General features: G+C 38.2%; 2 protein-coding genes across 2 annotated transcripts; one reads left to right on the top strand and one right to left on the bottom strand.

Moving 5' to 3' along the window:
- Positions 1–7,036: 7,036 nt before the first annotated feature.
- HINT3 (histidine triad nucleotide binding protein 3) lies at positions 7,037–25,690 on the bottom strand. Its single transcript, XM_082634112.1, has 5 exons — positions 25,310–25,690; positions 15,775–15,892; positions 12,293–12,362; positions 10,255–10,381; positions 7,037–8,131 (listed from the first exon to the last, which is right to left on the bottom strand). The coding sequence occupies exons 1-5, from the start codon at positions 25,508–25,510 to the stop codon at positions 8,099–8,101; spliced, it is 549 nt and encodes a 182-aa protein (XP_082490238.1). The 5' UTR covers positions 25,511–25,690; the 3' UTR covers positions 7,037–8,098.
- Positions 18,616–20,537, top strand: LOC309811407 (UBX domain-containing protein 4-like). The gene is given in 2 exon segments (XM_082634111.1): positions 18,616–19,877; positions 19,881–20,537. Coding segments are annotated over 2 exon segments (1,524 nt in total). The 5' UTR covers positions 18,616–18,740; the 3' UTR covers positions 20,268–20,537.
- Positions 25,691–26,658: the final 968 nt, after the last annotated feature.

The following is a 26,658-nucleotide window of genomic DNA, read 5'->3' on the forward strand; positions in this document are numbered from 1 at the left end:
ATCAGTATCACCTTGGGAACCACTTGGAAATACAAAATCCTGTCCCGCCCCACCCCTAAATCAGGAACTCCAGCGTGGGGCCCAGGAGTCTGTTTTAAATAAGCCCACCAGATGGTTCTAATGCACACTAAGCTTTGAGAACCACTGCCTGGGAGAGAGCTGTGTGGGTGGATGGATGGGCTCTGATTCCCTGGTACTACAGATAACAACACGTTTTGCCTTCTTCACACCCACTTTGGGGAGAGAATTTATGTGATAAATTTGCAAAATGCTGCAAATATTTTTCTCAGCAGAAGATACAACAAGAAGAATATTCCCGTCTTACTAGTCAGAATGAGAATCTAAGGTAATCTCCTTAGCTGAGAAAATACCTAGTATAGCCTCCAAAGTTAGGTGACTTCCTGTGGACCAGGCATGTTGACTAGAACTAAGCCTTCAGAGAAAGTTTTTTAAATTCCAGAGTGAAAATAAGATAAATGTGTTCCAAAGGCAAGGAGAGGAGAAGTAGAGGAAAAGAGAGTCAACAAGATGGCAGGAGCTAGATGACACTTTCCCCTTGCCCTGCAAAACTTTGGTTATTAGGTGTTTGAAATGCTTGGTGTGGGTGAATTTTTTTGAAACTCAACGAGATTTCATACCTGAGTTATATTGGTCATGGATACTGCCATGAAGGACATAACGCCAGGGGGATCCTGATATCTAGGTTACACTCCTGATTTTTGGATTGAACATTGCCTGAAATTAGGGTTATCATTGTGTTTGATCTGATTTTGGTTTGTTATGGTAACGTTTTAAGGGACTGAGAGATTCATATACAACATTTACTGACTAGTAATATGAATGAGTCACTGGGTTAAGGCAATGGGAATACAAAGATAAAAAAATTAGATCCCCCAACCCTAAAAGACCTCTAAATCCAGTGGCAAGAAATATAACATTATTTCCTGGCTAGACTGTGTAAGGTCTATGCTAGGAAAATGCCAAGGATCACAGCTGAAGGAATATTTAATAATGCTGTGGTTGGGAATGGGAAGTATTAGAGAAGACTTCCCAGAGGAGGTAAAATTTTAACCTGGCCTTTAAAGGTGAACAGATTTTCAAAGGTGTGCTCAGTTTAGTTAAAATAGTAAAAATGTCTGGCTTGTGGAGTATAAGTACAGTAGACAAAGCTGGAAAGGCTGACGAATAATCTTGAGGGTAAATGGTGAGGTTTTCATAAGCAAGAAAATTGCATAATCAGGTCAGCAATTTAGAAAGAACTCTGATGGAGGCTGTGTTAGAAAGGAGGCAACTGGAGGCATGAAGCCCAGTCAAGAGATTCTAGTAATATTCAAGGCAAGAGAGGATGAGTGTCTGAAAAGGCAAAGACTCTGGGCACTTAAAGGAATGAACTGATTTGTTTTAGGTCCCTTTAAGGCAACATCCTTATGCCAAAACTTTTTTGTGTCTATCTGAGGGGAAAGTGTTTGGAAATTGTGGGCCTGAGAGAACACTCAGGCATACATGTTCTATTTATTGAATGTATAAATATGTTGAGAATAGACTGTAGGGTGGGCAAGGACAAAAGCAGGGAGAAAGTGTGGAGGATAATCTAGGTAAGAAACGCTGAGAACTTGGCCAAGATGACAGCAGTACAAGTGGTGAGAAGTGGTCAAATTCTGAATATATCTTGAAGATACTGCTGACAGGGTTTACTGATGGGTTAGATATGAAGTGTGAGAGACAGGAGTCAAGATTTTTGGCCTGAGCAACTGAAAGACTGCAGTTGCCATTAACAAAGATGGGGAAGACTGAAAGGAATGGGTAGGAGAAGGGGAAATTTTAAGCTTGAGATGCCTGTTTTGTATCAATAGAAAATATAATACATGTATCAATACCTGAAAGGTATTTGACTTTGGGATTGGTTTAATTAATGGATGATTGTTAATTGTGGATCCATCTCTACCTAGGTGGCTTTAAATAACTAATCGTACAACAAGGATCTGACTCTTCTCAGTCAAAAGTACACTTGGCCATTTTAATTAAGTTTTTTTAAGCTGAATCAGAGATCTGGTTTTTTTGTATTTATACTGCTAAAATAAAAGCTGACTCATAAACAGATGAATCAACAGGTATCAGCTTTATTTTAGCAACTTACAGTACTGGGCACTTAATGAAAGTGTGGGCATCAACTTTTGTAGATGACTTTTTGACATCAAAATCTAGAAATGTATGAGTGTTGCAGTAATAAAGACTGCACTCTTGACTTTGGGTTCTTATATGAAAGAAGAGGTATGTCTACGTCTCTTGACAGTGAACCACTTCTACTTCAGGACTAGCCAATTTATTAAACATCTTTCATTTGAACCTCTGTTTATAGTACTGCTGAAAAAGTCTAGATGACCAAGTGGGATTTATCCCAGGTATGCAAGGCTCGTTCAACATCTGAAAATCAATTAATGTAATCCATCACATCAACAAACTAAAAAAGAAGAATCACATGATCATATCAATAGATACAGAAAAAGAGTTTGACAAAGTCCAATACCTATTTTTTATTTTTAAAAAAACAAAACAAAAAAAAAACCTCTCGGGCTTCCCTGGTGGTGGAGCGGTTAAGAATCTGCCTGCCAATGCAGGGGACACGGGTTCCAGCCCTAGTCCCGGAAGATCCCACACACACACCACGGAGCAACTAAGCCCGTGAGCCTCAACTACTGAAGCCCGCACGCCTAGAGCCCATGCTCTGCAACAAGAGAAGCCACTGCAACGAGAAGCCCGTGCACAGCAACGAAGAGTAGCCCCCCTCGCCACAACTAGAGAAAGCACGCGCGCGGCAACAAAGACCCAACTCAGCCAAAAATAAATAAATAAATATATTTTTAAAAAACTCTCATGGGCTTCCCTGGTGGCGCAGTGGTTGAGAGTCTGCCTGCCGACGCAGGGGACATGGGTTCGTGCCCCAGTCTGGGAGGATCCCACATGCCGCCGAGCGGTTGGGCCCATGAGCCATGGCCGTTGAGCCTGCGCATCCGGAGCCTGTGTTCCGCAACAGGAGAGGCCACAACAGTGAGAGGCCCGTGTACCAAAAAAAAAAAAAAAAAAAAAAAAACTCAGTAAACTAGCACTAGATAAGAACTTCAAATTTGACAATTTCTATAAAATATCTACAGCTAACATCATATTTAATGATGAGAAACTCAAAGCTTCCCACTGAGATCTGGTACAAGGCAAGTATGTCCCCTCTCACCACTCCTTTTAAACATTATAACTCTAAGGTTTAGCTAATGCAATAAGACAATAAAAGAACATTTAAAGTATACAAATTGGGAAGAAAGACATAAAACCGTCTTTGTTCATAGGTGACATGATCATCTATACAGAAAATCTGAAAGAATCAATGAAAAAACTACTGAAATTGATAAGTGATTACAGCCAGGTGGCAGGATACAAACTTAATATGCAAAAGTCAATTGCTTTCCTATATACCAGCCATGAAAAAATTGAATTTAAAGTTATAAACACAATACTTATTTATATTAGCACTCCCCACCCAAATGAAATACTTAGGTATAAATCTAACAAAATATGTACAATATATGAGGAAAACTAAAATACACTGATGAACAAAGTCAAAGGACTAAATAAATAGATATTCCATGTTCATGGATAGGAAGACTCAATATTGTCAGGATGTCCGTTCTTCCCAAATTGAGCTATATATTCAATACAATTCCAATCAAAACTCCAGCAAGTTATTTTGTGGATACTGAAAAATTGATTCTAAAGTTTATATGGAGAGGCAAAATACCCAGAATAGCCAACACAATATTGAAGGAGAAGAACACAGTTGGAGGACTGATGCTACCCAACCTCAAGACTTACTATGAAACTACAATAATCAAGATGGTGAGGTACTGATGAAAGAATAGACAGATAGATCATGCAAAAAAAAATGAGTCTAGACACAGACTTTATACCCTTCAAAAAAGTTAACTTAAAATGGATCAGGGGCTTCCCTGGTGGTGCAGTGGTTGAGAGTCCGCCTGCCGATGCAGGGAACACAGGTTCGTGCCCCCATCTGGGAGGATCCCACATGCCGCGGAACGACTGGGCCCGTGAGCCATGGCCGCTGAGCCTGCGCGTCCGGAGCCTGTGCTCCGCAATGGGAGAGGCCGCAGCGGTGAGAGGCCCGCGTACCGCAAAAAACAACAACAACAACAACAAAAAATGGATCATAGACCTAAATGTAAAATGCAAAACTATAAAAGTCCTAGAAAATAACAAGAGAAAACACAGATGACCTTGAGTATGGCAATGACTTTTTAGGTATAAAATCAAAAGCACAATCCATGAAGGAATAACTGATAAGCTGGACGTAATTAAAATTAAAAACCACTGCTTGTAAAAGATCATGTCAAGAGAATAAGAAGACAAGCCACAGTCTAGGAGAAAATATTTTCAAAAGACATAATTGATAGAGGACTATTATCTAGAATATACAAAGAACTCTGAATACTCAACAACAAGAATATTAATAACCCGATTAAAACAACTGGAAAAAGATCTTCTACCAAAGAAGATACAGAGATGGATAATAAGCATATGAAAAGATGATCCATATCATATGTCATCAAGGAAATACAAATTAAAACACAAGTGAGATACCACTACATACCAATTAGAATGACCAAAATCCCAAACACTGTCCACACCAAATTATGGCAAGGATGTGGAGCAACCAGAATTCTCATTCATTGCTGGTGGGAATGCAGAATGGTACAGCCACTGTGGAAAACAACTTAGCAATTTTTTACAAACCTCAACATACACTTACCATATGACCCAGCAATTGTGCGACTTGGTATTTACCCAAAGGAGTTGAAAACTTATGTCCACATAAAAACCTGCAAATCGGTGTTTAGAGCAGCTTTATTCATAATTGCCCAAACTTGGAAGTAACCGAGATGTCCTTCAGTAGGTGAATGGATAAACTGTTGTATTGCCAGACAACGGAATTTAGTGCTAAAAACAGATCAACTATCAAGCCACGAAAACACATGGTGGAAACTTGAATGCATAGTACTAAGTGAAGGCAATTTGAAATGGCTATATACTGTATGATTCTAATTATATGACATTCTGGAACAGGCAAAACTATGGAGACAGTAAAAAAGATCAGTGGTTGCCAGGGGTTGGAGGGAGAGGGATGAATAGGCAGAGAATAGAGGACTTGTAGGGCAGTGAAAATACGTTTATTCTGTATGATACTATAATGATACATGTCCCTATATATTTGTCCAAACCCACAGAATGTACAATACCAAGAGTGAACCCTAAGATAAACTATGGACTTTGGAGTGGTTATGATGTGTTAGTGTAGGTTAACCATTCGTAACAAATGCCCCACTCTGGTGGGGAATGTTGATAACAGGAGAGGCCTTGCATGTGTGGGGGAAGGGTATAAGGAAACCTCGGTACCTGTCTCTCAATTTTGCTGTGAACCTAAAACTGCTCTAAGAAAGTAAACTCTTTAAAAAAAATTTTTTTAAGTCCATAGGCAAAATTTTACACAGTATTTTTCAATATTTATTTAGCAGAAATTTAGCTAAGTAAACAGTTTGAAATAGTTATTAATAATTTTACAACTCTGCAGTTAAAAAAGTATCACAACATGCATAAGTAATGCTCTTGATACTATTTTAAACATTTTTAAGACAGGTTATGAATTAGCTTTGTACTGAGCTAATGTTATAGATGACTAGAGAGTTACCAAATAATTGAACTACTGAAAAGGCTGAGTGAATTTTAATTGTCATAATTTGATTATTAATCTTTACAAGAGAAGAGCCACTGAAAATGTAAGGTTCCAAGGGTTTTCCAACAAGGAGAAAAACGTACTATGAGAGGGTATAATCTCATATAAATTAAATCAAATGGCTAATCACATTTTTTAAGAGGTCCATAAGGCATTTGAAAATTCCTTAAATACCTTACATATTGTTATCATAATACTGTCAACTATGTAAGTTCACATAGTACAACATGTTGCACATGTTGAAAATTCCTTTTCTGAAGCTGATCACAGTTGAACTGATTTATAGAAACATCTAACTGCTAATCTGTGTGGATGCTCAGCCAGCTACTTAACAAAGCAGTGCTGAAAAACTTGTAAATCTAATTTTGAGAGCCTGTAACCCCTACTTCCAAATTCCCCTCTCCACCTTCAGTGAACAAAATGGAATTTGGATGTTCGGTTGTTAAGTAAATAATAATGGAAGCAGAACCCAAGGAAAGTACATGTTGGTCTCTCAGCCTAAACTTCCACTATCTACCTGCCTAACATTGAGTCTCAAATACTCAGTTCTACTGCCACCTGCTCTCAAAATTGTTTCCCTCTCCACAGCCTCTTCTATGGACATTTTTGTACTTAACATACCAAATTGTACTCACTGGTTTTGTCTGATCCTTGTATTAGCAATCAAAGGCAGACTGTCCTTTCTCACTTCTATATTTCCTGATCCTGGCAATGTCTGGTACATGTTAAATGCTCACCGAATTTATTTTTTTAATTTTTTTAATTTTTGGCTGCATTGGGTCTCCGTCGTTGCACGCAGGCTTTCTCTAGTTGCAGAGAGCGGGGGCTACTCTTCATTGTGGTGTGCAGGCTTCTCATTGCGGTGGCTTCTCTTGTTGCATGGCACGGACTCTAGGCGCAGGGGCTTCAGTAGTTGTGGCACGCAGGCTCAGTAGTTGTGGCTCATGGGCTCTAGAGCTCAGGCTCAGTAGTTGTGGCGCACGGGCATAGTTGCTCCATGGCATGTGGGATCTTCCCAGACCAGGGCTCGAACCTGTGTCCCCTGCATTGGCAGGTGGATTCTTAACCACTGTGCCACCAGGGAAGCCCACCAAATATTTTTTGAATGAATTAATGAACAAATGAACTAAACAGTATTGATTCCATAGGCTGTAACTAAGTATTTCATTACTTAAAACTATGTTTAATATCATCCCCCCCAAAAAGAAGGAAAAACAAAAAACTACTCTTCTCAGCCTGTTTCTAAGATCAATACTTTAATCCTTATGTTCATTTATATTCATGTACATGGTAGAGTTATACACTGGCACAATGTAAGATTAGCTTTCAGTACTTATTTTTCACTCACATTCACTATTGTTGGCGTAGATTAGCACCAAAAGACAATTCCTAAAGAAATATGTCCCATGAAATGATTTATCAATATATTAATGTTGCTATTAAAATTAATTTTCTCATCCAACCTATCTCTACTTTCAAATCAGAACTTTTTCATGATAAAAGACAGGTCTAACCACTTTTTAATTCTAATTTCCCTTTGGTATAATAAACAAGCCATAAAGCAACAGTTTCTGCCAGTTTTAATAGATTAATGTAACCACTTATGTTTCTTCCCAATTTATGTTCTTACAGGTAAAATTCCATTACAATGAATTTTCTTGGATAGCCAAATTGATTGTTATAGCAAATTCACTGTTACAGTGAAATTATTTTATATATATTACATAGCTTCAGGATCAATTTATTACAAAGATGCTAGGATGCAAGAAGTGAAAGCCAGCATCTGAAACCTGAGTAAAAAGTGACACATATACAGTTCTTTCCATCAATAATCAGAGATCACTGTGTAGTACGGTACTCTTTATTTTGAAATTTTATGTGTAAAATTATAGAACAATCAAGAAATAATTTCTCTTTCTCCTTCATATAATAAAGGCTCCAACAAAGTACTTTTTATACATTGATTCTTCATAAATAAATCACTATTATAATTGACTACTGAGAAATAAAAATATTTGAACTTTAAAAAAAATACAGAGCCCTTCTTGATTAACAGAATTTGTTTTAATGGGATTTTATCTATAGTATCTTACACCTTAGACAAGGAACCACTAAAACAAAGTCAATGACAAAATATTCATATAACTATATCACAGATTTCAGGAAACAAACATTAAGAAACAATTTAAGACTACCCAGTAATAGCTTTGCATAAAACCCAATTGTAATTAGACTTCAAAGAGACCAGAATATTAGTTTATGTTGAGCTAAAATTAGGAAAATCTTCCACTGTTGACATGTTCATGTTCTTAGTTTGTCAATCAAATAATCAGCCTGTAATGGAAAAATAACATATTTTTTATTCTAGTTATCATAGCCTACATGAAATAATTCTACTGGCACCCCTATTATAATAAGCCACAGCAGAAGAACTGGATACTACATATTCTGTTCCTAAAACTATCTTACAAAAAACTCTCAACATAACAGTTTTCAAACTATAGTAAAGGTATGTTTATTCTATACTGTATATAAATAGGCAGATTTTTATCCACATGGCCTTTTTGTTAGATAGTTTCAATAAGGAAAATAAATATAATACTAAAGACATGGAAGAACCTGAAATGCATTTTACTAAGTGAAAGAAGCCAATCTGAAAAGGCTACATACAATATGATTCTAACTACATGATATTCTGGAAGGCAAAACTGGAGACATTAAAAAGATCAGTGGTTACCAGGGATTAAGGAGGAGGGAGAAATGAATAGTCAGAGCACAGAGGATTTTCAGGGCAGTTAAACTATTCTGCATGATACTACAATTGTGGATATATGTCATTATACATTCATCCAGACCCACAGAATGTATAACACCAAGAATGAACCCTAATGTAAACTATGGACTTTGAGTGATAATGACGTGTCAATGTAGTTTCATGGATTATAACGAATGTATCACTGTGGTGTAGGATGTCGACAGTGGGGAAGACTGCGAGTATGTGGGGACAGAGGGTATACGGGAACTCTGTGTACTTTCCATTCAATTTTGCTGTGAACCTAAAACTGCTCTAAAGAAATAAGGAAAACAAAAAGAATAAAAAGTAAACTAAAGCCTTCTAGTTACATCATTTCAGATACTTTTCTCAATCATCATATATCTGAAAAATTATATAAGATTTCAGAATAAACGTTAATATCTTTATCTTGATTTTTTTCAGTCTCATAATATATACTTAAATACCTAGATTTAAGAAGAGTTCAGATTCCCAGGACGAACCATTAATAGATCTCATAACTTTGTTCATTCATTTTTTTCCCAACTAAAAAATCATGTAAGGAAATACAGTTTAAAAAGTATAAAAATGTATTTCTAATTATTTTTTACTATAAAAGCATAGCTAGTGTAGAAACTTAGAAATACAAATAAGAAAAAAATATCTGTTTTTTATCATACTGATTTTTTAAAGAGACCACACCAGCTTCCTACAAAATGTCCCACTTTTTAATTTCAAATATATACACCACATAACTTAAATATATTTTTAATAAAATAAAATCATCTGGACAACAAGTTGAGGAGAGAGATAATAAGTTTGAAATATGAAGTTTCTAGAAATCAACTTTTTCATTTCTTTTGTACTATGACTATAATAATAATCTGCATTAACTAATGGTAATTACTTAATTTGCAATTTGATGGTTCTTCAGATATAGCAACTATAGGTCACCTTATCATCATGGACACATAAAATAAGAAACATAAATTACTAGTCAAGTGGCCCTGGAAGGACAGAGTCATTTAATAACTAAAGCTTGACTGTCAGGTTACAAGCCAGTAATCAGTTGAATTCTATTCTACTTTTGCCCTAGTAAAGCAGAATTCTGCAATGTTTTTAGGCTCAAAGCTTCAACTTCAGATCTAGTAGCTGATGCTACTACTTGCATCAATTTCTGCAATGAGGTTGAGGATGACAGAGGCAGCAGATAACATTTACTGAGCCCTCACTATCCGCAATGTACAGTTTTAAGTGCTTTACATGTTAATTATTTCATCAATCCTCTTATCAACCCTAGATGTAGGCACTATTACCTATACGTCAGTAGTAGATAAAAAAACTTGGGCCTTAAAAAGTTTAAGTAACTTGCACATGGTCACTCAAGTAACTAATAGAGCCACAATTCAGAATTCTGAACTATTAATGCCATGAACTTCTATATCATATCCTCTGCTTACAATTGAGAGGCTTTGCCATAGTATCTCTTCCTACAGACTTGATGACCTGGAAAAGTAGCCCAAATTAAAAATATTTTAGATATGTGCAAATAGAATGTTAAAACAGATGATCAAGTCTCTAAGAGGTGTAAGTGCCCACTGTTGCCAAGAAAAGAAAAACTACAACAAAAAGGACAAATATTTTAAATATTTTTGTATGCTGCTAGCATAACAATAACACTTACTGTGATAAACCAATAGGAATTCACTTTATAAACCAATTTTGATAAGAAGCTAAGCTGATCGGCTGGTGCCAGAACATGAAGGTGCAAATGGGAAATGGAACTGAATGGTGGCACATGGAAACCCATTCTGAAACAGCAAGATAAGAGATAATTGACAAATTAGTTCTACAATAGTTTAAAACTATATTTTCAGGTTAAAACACATAAATATTAAAGATATCCAAAACAGGTTACCTAAGGTAGACAGATTACCCCTCAAACATCTCTTTCACTGTTTTTCTTTATGAACTTGAGAGTATTCACACAGTTCATCTTCATGTTGAAGTTCACAATAAGATAAACTCTTCATTGAGAAAGGCTTTCACAGAATATTATGCCTCTGTATAACCCTTATGAATTCTGAGCTGGCATTATGTCTTATTACTTCAGTTCTTATCATATTAAGCTTTAATTCTCCTAAAAGATGCCTCTGCAGTGAATCTTAAAATTACTGAACGCTGAAGTAGAAGTAGGATTCCTTTTTCCAAGACATAGCCAGTAGATGGCGCGCTTTCTCCTTTAATAAAGCGGTCATTTCCTTACCCTCACTGAAAAAACTTTATCATCACTTAAGTTTCTTGAATACTAAAAATAAGTTAGATGATAACTATTCATAACTATTTGATTTATATAATATTTACAAGAGAATTCCTTTGGTAAAAAAAATTTTTAATATGATTTAACCTCTTAAAAATCCATTTACAAACAGTTTTGTTAAGTCTACTTTGTAAGTGGAGCAAGGCACACCTGTAACAATAATTCAAGCCTAGAAATATTTGCCTGTTCAAACTAGAAGTAAGTCTCAATTTTTAAAAAAGACTAAAAATAACTGGGAACATGGGAAGAAGGCAAGGAGAGGTGCTATAATGCAGCAATACAGGACAGACTGCGGAGTCAGATCCGTGACATATTGAAAAGCCTCTACCACCACCCAGAAAAGGAGACTAGGTTTTCCCTCTATGAAACAGGAGTCATATAATGGAATCAAGTAATCTAAAAGCTAGAAGTAACTCAAGGGTTCACCCAACCTTTTCATTTTAAAGATTTTAAAGATGGGGAAACCAAGATCTAGAAAGTTGAAGAGACTTCTCAAGGTCACAAAGTTAGGCAGTGGTAGAGCTAGAATTGAAACTCAGGGCGCTTGACAACCAGTCCAGCGTTCATTCTTCTAATGAGCACTTCTATGACTGGGAAGGGAACGTGTTGATTTTGACCAAAGGGTCTCACACACCATCTGTTCCTTGTCATTATCACCCTTGGATATAGCTCATAATAGTTTTCACAGGATTTTCACGCATTTAATCTCACTTTAGCCTACAAGTAGGCAGAGCAGGTATGATCTCGGAGAGTTTACATGACTTGTCTAAAGTAACACAGCTAGTACAACTATAGTAGCAGCAAGTATCACTAACGCTGATAGCATTAGAATTCAGGCCTCCGAATTCCAGTTTAGAGGCGTCAGAAGTAACCACTACACCTGCCTTGGTACTACTTTGATCATACCAGGCAAAATCGAAATCTTTTAAAAAGAAAAAATAAATAGATTAATTAAAACAGTTACCAAATTGAATACTGTATGCTTTTACTCACACTTTGGTTAATGTCAGAGTTCAGTGCAACAAATTCAAGTTACTTGCATGTTAGAAGGGTAATAATGTATTTTTGAATATTATAAAATAATTTTTTTCTAAGGAAATTCAATTTATTCACAAGTTTATAGGAATGCACATATTGAACAAAGAGGACTAAGCAACTAATTTTACCTACCCACTGCTTCAATATACTTGTCTGTCCAAAACTAAAAGTGATGATTATTAGACGATGTTGAGACGTGAAAAAAAGTTTTGTTTATTAAATTTACTAATGAACAATATGTTCACTTTCAGGAAAACTGCACTTAAACTATGAATTCCGCCATCTCTACTTTAATTTTCCTGAGGAAATAACATTTCAGAAAAACCAACTGCATATATTGTTTTCTATCTGGAAGTATACATACCTCGTATTTTTGAAGTCAGTGAAATTATTCCTTTGAAGAATGGTTTTTCCAACAGTTACCATGTTCTCAACTACAAAACAGTAAAGAAACTACATTACACTATAGGAGACATTAAGTTCACTACCTAGTTATTAACCCGAACTTTTAGGGTCCTAGTAAAAAGTCGTATCAAATGGATACACGTTTAAAGACTCATCCAGTAGCTCTAAGTTACTAAGAAGTTTGCTTATCAACAACTGAAATGAAGGTTCAACCCATCACAAACTATCACACATAAGCTGACTCTGAACAGCTGTTGAGGGATATTATCAAGTGACTGTTTAGGACATCTGATCCTACTGAGGTCTAATTCTAATCATAAGGAAACCAAGTAATTAAACAAAAACTGTTTGAGTTAAGAGGACAAGAAAACTTTGAATTTGTCTTTGAACTCAAATTAGGAATATGACATCCCTTTATGTTGGCCCAGCCATGACTAGCTAAATGTTTGTTTTGGCTTCCAAACTCTTATTCGCCTTTAGCATCTTTATTGTCTCAATGTTTTATGGCCTTCAGGTGGGAATATGCTTCCCCATTAAAAAAATTTTGGTAACCCAGGATCTTCAAAGCACAATGCCAAACTTTAGATCTCTTGTTTCTGAATGGTGTAATCAAGCATTTGAAAAGAGAAGAAGTGAGAGAATCTGCAGAGGACAGTTGTTATAATGAGGCTTATAAAATCATTGCTAACAGTTTACTTCTTTAAGTCAGGCTTGAGTGGGAAGGCTTCCATGACAAGGCTAGTACCACAAGGTCAAAAAAAAAGCTCATGTTACTTCGAGCCAGACTGTATCTTGTTTTCTTTTTAAAATACTCCCACCAAGGGCTTCCCTGGTGGCGCAGTGGTTGAGAGTCTGCCTGCCGATGCAGGGGACACAGGTTCGTGCCCCGGTCCGGGAGGATCCCACATGCCGCGGAGCGGCTGGGCCCGTGAGCCATGGCCGCTGAGCCTGCGCGTCCGGAGCCTGTGCTCCGCAACGGGAGAGGCCACAACGGTGAGAGGCCCGCGTACCGCAAAAAAAAAAAAAAAAAAAAAAAAAAAAAAAATAGACACAAGAAGTATTCCCAGACAAAAAAAGGAACATTTTACAATGATAAAAATGGGTCATTGAGAAGACACGACAATCATAATTATGTATTCACTTAAAATCATATCCAAAATACATGAAGCAAAACCTATTGTCTCTTTCCTATTTCATTGATATCTACTCTACTATTTCCTTCTTTATACTTTATTTTGATCTGATTTGCTTGCTTCTTTCTAGCATCCTAAACTGGAAACTTAGGTCATTGGTTTTGTACCCCCTTTTCTAATATAAGCACTTAAAGCTATAAATTTCCCTCTAGGCACTTCTTCAGCTACATTCTACAAATTTTGTTATGTTGTATTTTTATTACCAATCAATTCAAAATATTGTCTTTTTTACCTATTTATTTAGAAGTTACTTAAAAGTGTTTTAACTTAAAAATATTTAGTGCTATTCTAGATTTTATTATTTATTTTAATTCTATTGAATATATTTAGTGCTATTCTAGATTTTATTATTTATTTTAATTCCATTGTCATCAGACAACGTATTTTATAAGATTTTGATCATTTGAAATGTATTGAGACTTATTTTATTGTCCAGAATATGGACTATCTTGGTGAACATGTGCTCACAACAAAATGTATATTCTATAGTTAGGTGAAGTTCTATTAATGTCTATTATAGTCACAGTGCTTGATAGTATTATTAAGCTCTTCCATATGCTTATTATTTTTCCAACTTTATAGACTGTATAAAGGTATTAATTGCAAGGACTTAAAGTTGTATTATGGAAATATTCAAATATACACAAAATCAGTAAAAACAGTACATATAATGAAATCCCAAACACCCACCATGCTGCTTCAAAATTAGTAACATTTGATTTGCAACTGTTATAAAAACTTTTAACAAGAAAAGAAATACTAGAAAAAGAAAAGCAAGCATAAACACATTTCTCCCTCCTTAAGAAAAACAGTATAGAAGGAAATACTTAAGGCTATGGTGGCTGTTGCCTAGTACTAAATACTGCACGTATATTGGCCTCTGTCTGTTGGAATGAGCATGAAACATACTAATAGAACTTAAGATGACTAAAGAATTTCACAATATCTAGAAAAAACAGTTTTAAAAACTGGTAATTCAGTAGTCTAAACACTAATAAACCACATATCGAGGTTTTCATCAAAGAGTTTTCTTAGTCACCTTCAAAAATCTGGCCCAATTTATCTATATTGACAGCTACCTTAAAGTATTGACCAAACATCCCAGACCCTGATGACAACGGCTATTGAAGCAGGTTTGAAGTAAACTTAGCAATGTCTTAGTAAACCATAGCTGACAAGTCACAGAAATCATGTATAGGAAAATACAGGATAATCCTGTAAGAGACAAGATTTCAGAATCTCTTTTTCAGAGGCTAAAAGTTCATCACTAAAATCTCATAATTAAACTTTGGTCCTACTTCATCTATACAGGAAATTACGAGGCAGGAAACTACAAGGCAGGTACCAATATGGTCTCACTCTCAGGTAATGTGTACTCATATGCCATACTATAACTTATTTGTTTATAACTTTTTTAAAATTAATTTTTATTGGAGTATAGTTGCTTTACAATGTTATGTTAGTTTCTGCTGTACAGCAAAGTGAATCAGCTATATGTATACATATATCCCCTCTTTTTTGGATTTCCTTCCCATTTTTATACATAGTGGTGTATATATGTCAATCCTAATCTCCCAACTCATTCCACCACCCTTGCCCCCCTGGTATCCATACGTTTGTTCTCTATGTGTGCATCTCTATTTTTGTTTTGCAAATAAGTTCATCTGTATCATTTTTCTAGATTCCACATATAAGTGATATTATACGCTATTTGTTTTTCTTTTTCTGACTTACTTCACTCTGTATGATAGTCTCTAGGTCCATCCACGTCTCTGCAAATGGCACAATTCCATTCCTTTTTATGGCTGAGTAATAGTCCATTGTATATATGTACCACATCTTCTTTATCCATTCTATTTGTTTATAAGTTTTCATATTATCTTTCACTTTCAGAATCAAGAAAGCCATCATTTAAAAAGCATAAAGAGGCATTATCTTTTAGAGATTTTAAAAATTAAATAACATGGTGTCTGAGATTTGCTTAAAATCCACTGTGGGAGAAGGTTAATATATGTAAAGAGATTGGCCATGAGTTAATAAATGTTGAAGTTGGGTGATAAATACATGGAGATTATACTATTTTCTTTATTTTTGTCTATATTTGAAATTTTTCATAATGAAAGTTTCAAAAAGCCATAATGCTCCTTTATCACAATACCTGGCTAAACTGTTTCTTTTCAATTGTCACTGCCATCACTGATGCCAGTTCACGATGATATAACCATGAAGAATACTGCCATCAACTTACCCAATTCTATCTGATCCTTCTTTAGATATCTGCAGTTTCCAATATGCATCTTTGGCACCACAAGATAATGATGAGGTGCTGCTGGCTTGATATCTTTGAAGCAAACTAGGTCTTCATTCTAAAGGAAAATGTCATTTGTTAGTGAATTTTTAAAAAGAATTTCCTAATGCTGTTCTGGCATGTCTTAAACATCATACATAAATCTCAGTCTGATAGGGAAATGGTGCTTATGTTACAACAAATCTCCATTGGGCAATTTTGTGATTATGCATTATGTCCATAAAGACAAGCTTTAGCTTCCTTCATGAGATGCTCATTTATTCCAGAGAAGAAAAAGACTTATATAAAATCAATTTCCAGAAAACAATTATGAATGAAGTTCATTAAAACTTCATTACCATAATCCCAGAGTTTTTAAAAATTTCATTATATATTTCTCCATCTCTACCCTAAGGTTTTTCTACTCCTAATATGTACTTTTAAAGGTTCTACCACAGAATCATAGCAAGATTGATAAATTCTTTTTTACATTTAATTTTTTTCCAAAGTGCCATTTTCTTCATTTATAACATCTATATATACAGGGGTTACATTATTAAACGTTTTTTACAATAATTATAAATATTTTTTCTTTATGTTTACTTGCCACTTTATAGCATTAAAAAGACTCTGAAATGCTGAAACAAACTCCAGTATACTGTACTAAGTTATGTGTCCAGTCCATTACATGTATGGTATCAGTTTTGTGGTTTCTATACTCCACACGTTAATGTAAGGAAAAAAGAAAAGGAAACAATAAAGGGAGTCTTTCAACCTATTAACATTTGAGTTTCAAGTTTTTTCAAAAGAAAAATCTGTATTCCCTAAATGACCTTATTCAATATCTTATATTAAAAAATTAGTCAAAATTAAATAAAATCAGTATCAATAAGCATAGTTTCCCAGAATGCACTGTTGCTTATTAGTTCTCCATTCCAAGAACTAAAATTCAGTTGGAACAAGGGCCTCATATCCATGCCAATAATCTTGATTTCAGTGAGAATAATGATGAAAGGCAATTGTACATACTGTACCACGAACTTCCTTATCAGTATCCATACTGCTCATCTAAGCTTCAGGTGACTGACAAATTGACCTGCAGTGAGACCACAGTTCAGTGAATGGGACTTTTTATCTACTTTAGCCCCCAGCAGAGGCATGACTGAAATGGAGGGCAGCAAAAATACAGTATTATGTGTCCCTTTCCTATCTCAAGGCTTCTATAAAATGTCCACAATATCACTCTATTAAAATATTGCTTAAATATTGATTTTGTTGCTGTCCTCATTTACATACTTTCAACCAAGAGCTGCTAAAATGTGGAGGCACAGCAACACAAAAATCTCGATTATTTTTCCAGCTATTGAGTGTAACCTGCCTATAAGATGAGAATAGAGAGGCGGAAAAATTGTAACTTCTAAGACCTTGAAGTAAACAGTGACGGGTCAACTGAATGTAGCATGAGCTATGAGGAAAGTACACAAACAAGAAATGAATTGAGGTGCCTGCCTACAGAAACAGGGATTTATGCTGTGTTTAAAGAATATGAGAATCCTATTGCCCCCAAACTTTGAGGAAAAATCTATAGCAGCTGTTGCTTTGCGTTAATGTATCAGGAAAATGAACGGAAAAGAATCTGTTACTCTCTTCGGCTGATGCAAGACAAAGGTTTGAGGATAAGATAGAAAATTTAGTAGAAACAGAAAATCATGAGAGGTGACTAGGGATAATGTATGCAGCATACTCCCCCCAGTGCCAAGAGGAAATCTTCTGATATACTGGGGAAAGTGATGGGTTTCCTGCAATTCAGGGACAGAGACTGAGACCAGGTGTTGTGTGTGTGTGTGTGTGTGTGTGTGTGTATGTAAATTTACGTAAATATGTATATGTGTGTATATATATGTATGTGTGTGTTATATATACACACACACACGTGTGTGTATAGTCCCAGAAGGTTGGTTGACTTGGGGAACCCCAAGAGCTAACCCTAACCCTAAAATAACAAGCATGACAATTATTTCCATTTTTATTATGGTTTTTCCATCTAGTAGTAACTTTAAATATACATATCCATGGAATGTTTTAGAAAGGGATAAGATCAAAAGGGATAAGACAGCAACGTATTTGGATGTTTAAAGTTTTCCATTATATACTTAATGCTTCCAGCTGAGAAACAACTAGTATTAGGGGTCAAATCTAGTACAACAAAATTGTACTTCCCAGACTGATTCATAACACAACAATTTTATATGTCTTTATTTCCCACTCAATTATGGCATTAACTTTTAAAAATCCAGAGGTAATTCTTTCTGGTACAGAATACATCCCGATTAGAATTATTTTGAGATAATATAGCTGAATTCTACCTCAAAGCAGGAGTAACACTTCTTTAGATTCATGGAACTACAAAGTGCCAGTCTAAAGGATAACAGGAGAAAAACATTAAAGAAGCTCTTAAAAATCTGCTGTCTTACATGACTCAGCCATAAGAATGAACCAATGCCCAGTTCTGTCTTCATCTCCCAAAACCCTATTTTGAAAAGGTTCTGTTTACTAAATATCATGTGTGAATACTTTATTTTCCCAATTCTCGTTAATTAAAGAAACCTACCAATTGACATAACTGTCATCATCACCAGTAGACAAAATTCCTGTCAAAAGCAAAGCAATGACGTTTTATTTAGCCTATGCAATCAATGATTGAATTAGATTTCCATTAAGCTTCCTAAAATACTGAAACTGGCTCTCTGATGTCTCTCATTGCTACTACTGATCCAGCCAGTATTTAGACTCTTCATTTAAAAGAAAGACTGGGGGCCGGTGCGGAGCCGGAGGCGGGCCGCGGGGCCCAACGACGGAGAGGGCGGGGCCAGCTCCGGGACCGAGGCGACAACACACTGAGCGAGCGCCTGTGCCCGAGGGCAGCGATGCTGTGGTTCCAGGGCGCCATTCCGGCCGCCATCGCGTCGGCCAAGAGGAGCGGCGCGGTCTTCGTGGTGTTCGTGGCAGGTGATGATGAGCAGTCTATGCAGATGGCTGCAAGTTGGGAAGATGAGAAAGTGACAGAAGCATCTTCAAACAGTTTTGTTGCTATTAAAATCGATACCAAAAGTGAAGCCTGCCTACAATTTTCACAGATCTATCCTGTAGTGTGTGTTCCATCCAGTTTCTTTATTGGAGACAGTGGAATTCCCTTGGAAGTAATAGCAGGAAGTGTTCCTGCAGATGAACTTGTTACCAGAATCCACAAAGTCCAGCAGATGCACTCGTTAAAAGGTGAAATATCAGTGGCAGATAGTGGCCAGTCAGAAAGTTCAGTCTCTACTCCATCCACCTCATTTGAACATAACAACACTTCTGAAAACTGTCAGTCCAGAAATGTAGAGCTCTGTGAGACACCACCCACTTCTGATACAAAGTCAGATTCTGCAACAGGAGGAGAAATTTCAGGCCAGGCCACTGTGTCTCAAGAGCCTGGTGGATGTTCAAATCAGAGACCTACAGAGGAGCTCACCATCAGAGTGGAAAGACTAACCAAAAAACTTGAAGAAAGGAGAGAAGAGAAAAGGAAAGAGGAAGAACAGAGAGAGATTAAGAAGGAAATTGAGAGGAGGAAAACTGGAAAAGAAATGTTGGATTATAAAAGAAAGCAAGAAGAAGAATTAACAAAAAGAATGTTAGAGGAAAGAAACAGAGAAAAGGCAGAAGATAGGGCAGCTCGAGAGCGTATAAAACAGCAGATTGCACTGGACCGTGCAGAGAGAGCTGCTCGTTTTGCAAAGACAAAGGAAGAAGTAGAAGCTGCTAAAGCTGCTGCCCTGCTGGCCAAACAGGCAGAAATGGAAGTCAAGAGAGACCCTTCCACAAAAGAAAGAAGCAGTGTTGCGAGAATTCAATTCCGTCTTCCTGATGGTTCTTCCTTTACAAATCAGTTCCCTTCTGATGCTCCTCTAGAAGAAGCAAGGCAGTTTGCTGCACAGACTGTTGGCAACACTTACGGTAATTTTTCATTAGCAACAATGTTTCCCAGGAGGGAATTTACCAAAGAAGATTATAAAAAGAAATGACTGGATTTGGAACTTGCCCCAAGTGCTTCAGTGGTACTGTTGCCAGCAGGAAGACCAACTACATCCATGGTACCTTCTTCCAGTGGCGACTTTTGGACATTCTTGGGGACAGTACTTTACCCATTCCTTGCCATCTGGAGATTGATTAGCAACTTCTTATTTAGTAATCCTCCTCCTGCACAGACCTCAGTGAGAGCAGCATCATTGGAATCCTCAAACCTTGCATCTTCTGGCAACTCAGAAAAAAGGGAACCAGTCAGAAAAAGAGTGCTGGAGAAACGGGGGGAAGACTTTAAAAAGGAGGGCAAGATATACAGATTGAGGACTCAAGACGATGGTGAAGATGAAAACAACACTTGGATTGGAAATTCTACTCAGCAGATGTAGTGTGACAAGTACAATATGTGCAGTAATCATTGTTTCTCTTATGATTTAATTCAACTAAAATTCTTCTGGAGAAGTGGGACTGCTTTATGTTTTCCAACTCATCTACAAAGTGTCTCTTTATTCCTGCTTAGTGGGTTAAAGTTGTTTAACCTCAGACAAGTCAAGAGATAAAATAACTGGCTGCTAGGTCCTTGTATATGGTAACCAACTGCTAGAAGCCTAAAATAACAAAAGGTCAGTGACAGCCTCCCTTTATCAGCTTTCTTGTTTAGTATTTCATATGCCCATTAGCCCTGTGCTCTCAGATGATATGTTCTGTTTAGGGCTGTTTTGCTCCAGAACTCCTCAGCCCACACAAAGTAACTGGTATGTCACTGAATAATTTGATTTTGAGTCAGAGCGTTTTAACTAGCCAATCAGATGATAATTTGGGTTTAACTTTTCTCTTCTTGCTCATCAGCTGCAAGCAAAATCTTGTAGTTTTTAATCTTACTTAAACACTGAATAAAAAAATCTTTTCCAAAAAAAAAAAAAAAAAAAAAAGAAGAAAGACTGGGGCTTCCCTGGTGGCGCAGTGGTTGAGAATCTGCCTGCTAATGCAGGGGACACGGGTTCGAGCCCTGGTCTGGGAAGATCCCACATGCCGCGGAGCAACTGGGCCCGTGAGCCACAACTACTGAGCCTGCGCATCTGGAGCCTGTGCTCCGCAACAAGAGAGGCCGCGACAGTGAGAGGCCCGCGCACCGCGATAAAGAGTGGCCCCCGCTCGCCACAACTAGAGAAAGCCCTCGCACAGAAACGAAGACCCAACACGGCAAAAATAAATTAATTAATTAATAAACTCCTACCCCCAACATCTTCTTAAAAAAAAAAAAAGCCACTACAACCCCCTACAGGAAAGCTATCCAAAGATCACTCATTAAAAAAAATAAATAAGACTGTCCTCCCATTCCACAGATAAACAGGCAAAAAATATGAAATGATATTTGCACAAGGCTATTCTTTGCAGCATGATTTATGATAACAAAAGACTGAAAATAACCCAACTGTCCATAAAATTCAACTAAGACTGGCTGAATAAACTACAGTAAATCCATACAGTGGAGTATTGTATAGTTATAAAAAGGAATGAGGAAGATCTTCATACACTTATGAAATCATCTCTGGAATAAATTCTTAAGGTAAAAAAGAAAAAGCATGGAACAAGGTTAAGCTATCTTTTGTGTAAGAAGGTGGAGTATAAACATAAACACACACATACATATCTACTCACAAAGGAAAGATAAACCAAAAATATTTTTTAAAGGTTTGTTATGGGGAAAGAGGAACAGGGTAGAGATAACAAGAGAATGGATACTAGACTTCAAATGTACTTTGCTTTACAATTTTGATTTTAAAAGCATGTGAATATTTACCATACATTTTTGGACTCAAAAAGAAAAAAAAAACAAGTAGTCCTTAACAATGGAAAACAAACAGAAATGAGTGAACCTAACTATATGTCATGTTGGTAGCATAATTACACAAAGAAAAGATAATTTCAAGTGACTTTTAAATACAGAATTTGACTACCTATACCTAGTGACACCCACTAAAAGAGAATTTTTCATTTCAATTCAGATCATAGGCAAGCTTCTCAAGTGTAGGACATGCCATGTTCATCTTTGAGCTCCAAGTGAGTAACACATATCAATAGTAAGCCTGCAAAATCTGTTCAGTAAATGACAGTTGCTTAAATAGAAAGATAAAATTACCGATACTCCCTTATCTACCCCTTAAAAAAATGGTGTGTCATTAGGGTTTTCATATACTTTTCCACAGAAATGGATGACCTTCAGGCTTCCCTGGTGGTGCAGTGGTTAAGAATCCGCCTGCCAATGCAGGGGACACGGGTTCGAGCCCTGGCCCGGGGAAGATCCCACATGCTGTGGAGCAACTAAGCCTGTGTGCCACAACTACTGAGCCTGCACTCTAGAGCCCGCAAGCCACAACTACTGAAGCCCATGCTCCTAGCCCCCGTGCTCCACAACAAGAGAAGCCACCGCAATGAGAAGCCCACGCACCACAACGAAGAGTAGCCCCCGCTTGCCGCAACTAGAGAAAAGCCCGCCCGCAGCAACAAAGACCCAACTCAGCCAAAAATAAATAAATAAATAAATAAATAAATAAATAAATAAATAAATATATTTATTTAAAAAAAGAAATGGATGACCTTCTTAAAGTTGGAATTATGGCCATTGTTTGATGATAACAGCGTTTCTTAAACTTTTCTCATTATCACCCTCCTAAGGAACATTTTTAGACTTTTTCCTAATTGCCCTCCCATGATATGTTAATATCACAAATATATTGTGTACCTCTCATGTCCTATATGGCATAGCTGTACTTTATATATAAAGAGTAAACCATATACTTTCCTCCTTCACCTCCTTTAGGGCTTCATTCAAATGCCACCTTCTTAGTGCAGCTTTTCCTGACTAAACATTTAAAATTGCATCCATTTTCTCTTTTTTCATTCCCATCTAATGAACTATGTATCAATATTTTGAACTATGTATCAATATCCATTCTCTATATAATATTTTACTTATTGTGCTGCTTACTGTCTATTTCCTGTGAGTAAGCTCCATGAGGACAGGGATTTTTGCACATTTTATTTACTGCTATATCCTAATGCCTCCAACAGTGCCTGACACACAGAAGGCACTCATTCAAATACTGAGTAATGGAGGAGTGACTGAGTTTCCTCTTTCTCAGGGACAAAGCTCTACCACCCTGGGCCATTTTAAACCTCTCCCCCTTGGCCCCTTCCCATCAGGATTTAAACGCACCAAAGTCTTCACTGTTTTAAAAAGCTTTCTCTTAACTCCATCTCCTCCTGTAGTTACCTTACCTCTTCCCTTCTCCCCAAGACTGCCAAACTTCCTTCAAAAGTCGTCTGTATTTGCTGTCTTCAATTTTTTATCCTTCAGGTTCTTATCAACTACAATCTGCCTTCTGCCTCACCACTGCACTGCAGTTGCTCTCCTCAAGGTCAATGACCATCACTCTGCGGACAAAACCAGTTCTGATCTAAGTTGCCCTCTCTGCAGGCATATTGGAGAGTCACCTAACCCAGATTCGAGGATTAGGGAAGGCTGATGTTGCTGCCAATTCCTTTCTTCCTGACATACTCCCTTCTCTTAGCTTTCCTAGTTTTCCCTCTGTTTCTCTCTCCTCTTTTCAGGTCCTCTTCCTCTGCCTCTCTCTTATGATGATAGTGTTCTTTACAGTTCTGTGTAGGGGTCCCTTCACTTCTTACTCTACATATACTTCCTAGGTGATCTCATTAATTTCCATCTTTTCAATTTCCATCTATAAGCCGACAGTTCCTATAATCTGAGCTAGAGATGCATATCTCTGCAGTGTCAGACTCCTAAATATCCTTAAATTGATTAGCTTTTCTTCATTCCCACTACTACATCTTATTTCAGGCCATCATCAGGCTGGATTACTTCAACAGCCTCATAACCGATCTCCATGCCTCCAGACTGGTCCTCTCTAAATCATTCTCCACAATGGTGTCAGATAATCTTTCAAAGATCAAACCCTTTCATGTAACGTCTCAACCCCTTTCTTCCAACCCAGCATTAACAGTAGCATTAAACACTGTAGAGCTTCCCTTCACTCTTCAAATAAAGCCAAAACTCCTTAACATGAATTACAGTAGCCTTCATAACTCGGCCCCTTGTCTACCTCTCCAGCCTCATCTTTCACCACTCATCCCCTCAAACTCCATGCTCCAGTTAGATTGAATTTCTGTTCTCCTGTGGCAGAAACCAAACCTCTGAAGGTGCTCTTTACCAGGGGCATCTTCTCTCCTCCTCACCTGACCAATGCCTACTTACTTTTTCATGTCTCACTTCCTCTGGAAAGCCTTCCCTATCCCTTCAAATCTGGGCCAGGTGCTCCTCCCACGAGGCCTGCAAAATACTGCAGGTGGTAAAACCATCTCACCATACAACAGGGCACTGTTATCAGCTGCCTCTTCTGTCCCTTTACATTATAAAATCCAGACAGGGACTATCCTTTACCTTGCTCACCAATGAATCTCCAACAGTGCTTAGAAGGAAGTCAATTTACTTTTAACAAATGAATGAATGATTACTACAAAAACAACAACAAAAAAACCACAAAGAAGCCCAGAATCTTTGGAGCTGATTCTTTCAAAAGATGTTTCTTTAAAGGCGAGTCGAGCTGGTGGAAGAAAGTGCCTACCAGATCATCTGTTTTAAAATATCTGGACAGGGCTTCCCTGGAGGCACAGTGGTTGAGAGTCCGCCTGCCGATGCAGGGGACACGGGTTCGTGCCCCAGTCGGGAGGATCCCACAGGCAGCGGAGCGGCTGGGCCCGTGAGCCATGGCCGCTGAGCCTGCGCGTCCGGAGCCTGTGCTCCGCAACGGGAGAGGCCACAACGGTGAGAGGCCCGCGTACCGCAAAAAAATAAAATAAATAAAATAAAATAAAATATCTGGACAAAGTCTTAATGCTCTGAAAATATCCTAACTGATAACACTTCTAAGGAACTGGACCCTTTAGTGAAAATCAGAATCTATTAAGTAACAGTTTGACCTCGGACCCACTCCTGCCAGCCTACTTTCAGTCAATCTAACAAACAGGCTTTTCACAATTACCATTATCTATTTTCTACTGGTTTCTCTTCAGTACCAGTATTAAGAGTGCGGAATGTAAAAGCAGTGTCTAGAAAGGCGGGGGGAGGGGGATCCCTTTAATAAAATCAGAGGCCAGACACGCTATTGTCCACTAAGTACCTCGGCAGCTGCAGAGAGACTTTACCACTACATTTTCTCCCCTTAGAATAGCAAAGAGGTGGCTGGTGACACTCCCCGCGCCTAGAGAAGCAAATCTGTTATTAACACTAGGACGCCCAGCCTCCCCCAGCCCCATTTAACAGGACCCTCCCCACCCGATCCACACCGGCGAGGTCCCCTCGCGGAGCCCCCAGGAGCGATCGGGTTCCCGGTCGCGCGTCGCCGCCAACCTCACAGTACAGGAGTTCAGTGCTGGGATCCTGCTGCGCCGCGATCCGGCAGAACACGCACTTGCTACTGTAGTTCTCGAGCTCCGGCGACTCTGCGGCGACGGCGGTGGTCTCCGAAGGGGATCCCAGAGGTTCTGCAGCCGCCGCTGCCTCAGAGTCGGCACATGACTTCCTGAAATCGCATTCCTGCTCCTCCGCCATCGCCTCCGCTCCCGCGCCGCCGAGAGCCTCAGGATTCTCCCGGACAACAGGGCCTACGCAGAGTTAGCCTCCCGCACCTCCTAGATTTTACCTCGAGGCGTCGCCCCTCGCCTGGCGCTGGGGCGGACAGGCAGTTGGGCACGCTCGCTGATCCCGGGCGACGTTAGACCGAAGGCAACTGACTAGCTGCGGAGCCTCAAAGCCAGAGGCTCGCCTGCACGCCGGCTGCCACTAGGGGACGTGCGAGGACGCTACACGGAAGAGCGGTCGGCCGCGGCAGTCGCCCCTCCCTCTGCGTCTCGATGGTAACTACGCAGGACTTCCGCCAAAACGCAGGCTCGCGCGCCCACGTCGCGGTGACGTCACGGGAGCGCCCTATCCTCGGGGCGGAATGGAACCTGTTGACCGTACTGAGTGTCGTTTCCCTGAAGCCTGTAATGTAAGGTGCCCCAAGAGTGTAACGATGTCTTAAAAAAAAGTTTTTAAAGTTTAATTTTTTAAGCTTACGAATTCGTAGGTTTTAAGAGAATGAACAAAATTTCTAGATCTTTGTTTTCAACAAGATCATAGTTGATGCTTTGTGTACGCATTTTCAGCCATGATAATTTTAGGTGCTAAGCTCAAAATGTGAAACTGAACTTCCCATCTGTCTTTAATTGTTGTTGTTGTTAACAGCACCAGCTAGGTCAAAACAGCGCGCTTTATCTCATTCTTCATACACAGGCAATGCGGAATCCTGTAGTTTATAGTCTGAAATATTCCGGAACTTTACTGCCAGTGGCTCATTATGCCTCACCTGGACCACTGCGATATCCTTCTAACTAGTTTTCCTCCTGGAGTTTTCTGCCACTCGGAAAAAACCGTGTGTTACCAACCCAGGTGCTTGGACTCTTTATAACTTTTCATAAGGAGTCTCAGACTAAACTTTTAAAAGGTCTCTCAGGGCCAGGAAAGCCATGCCAAGGGATTATCACAGATTTTGCCTAACAGATTTGGATGAATTCCTCCCTTTTTGAGGTTACCCCTCAAAATACCTTGAAACTCTTGCATTCGTTTGGAGGTGGCCTTCCTTATTTATTGGATAAGGTTTCTGGGAACCTCTGAGTTTCCAATTTCTGGAGGGTTCAGGTAGAGAGAAAATATAAATG

This window comes from Mesoplodon mirus (assembly GCF_964341445.2).
Source record: "Mesoplodon mirus genome assembly, chromosome: 10".
NCBI classification, from domain to species: domain Eukaryota; kingdom Metazoa; phylum Chordata; class Mammalia; order Artiodactyla; family Ziphiidae; genus Mesoplodon; species Mesoplodon mirus.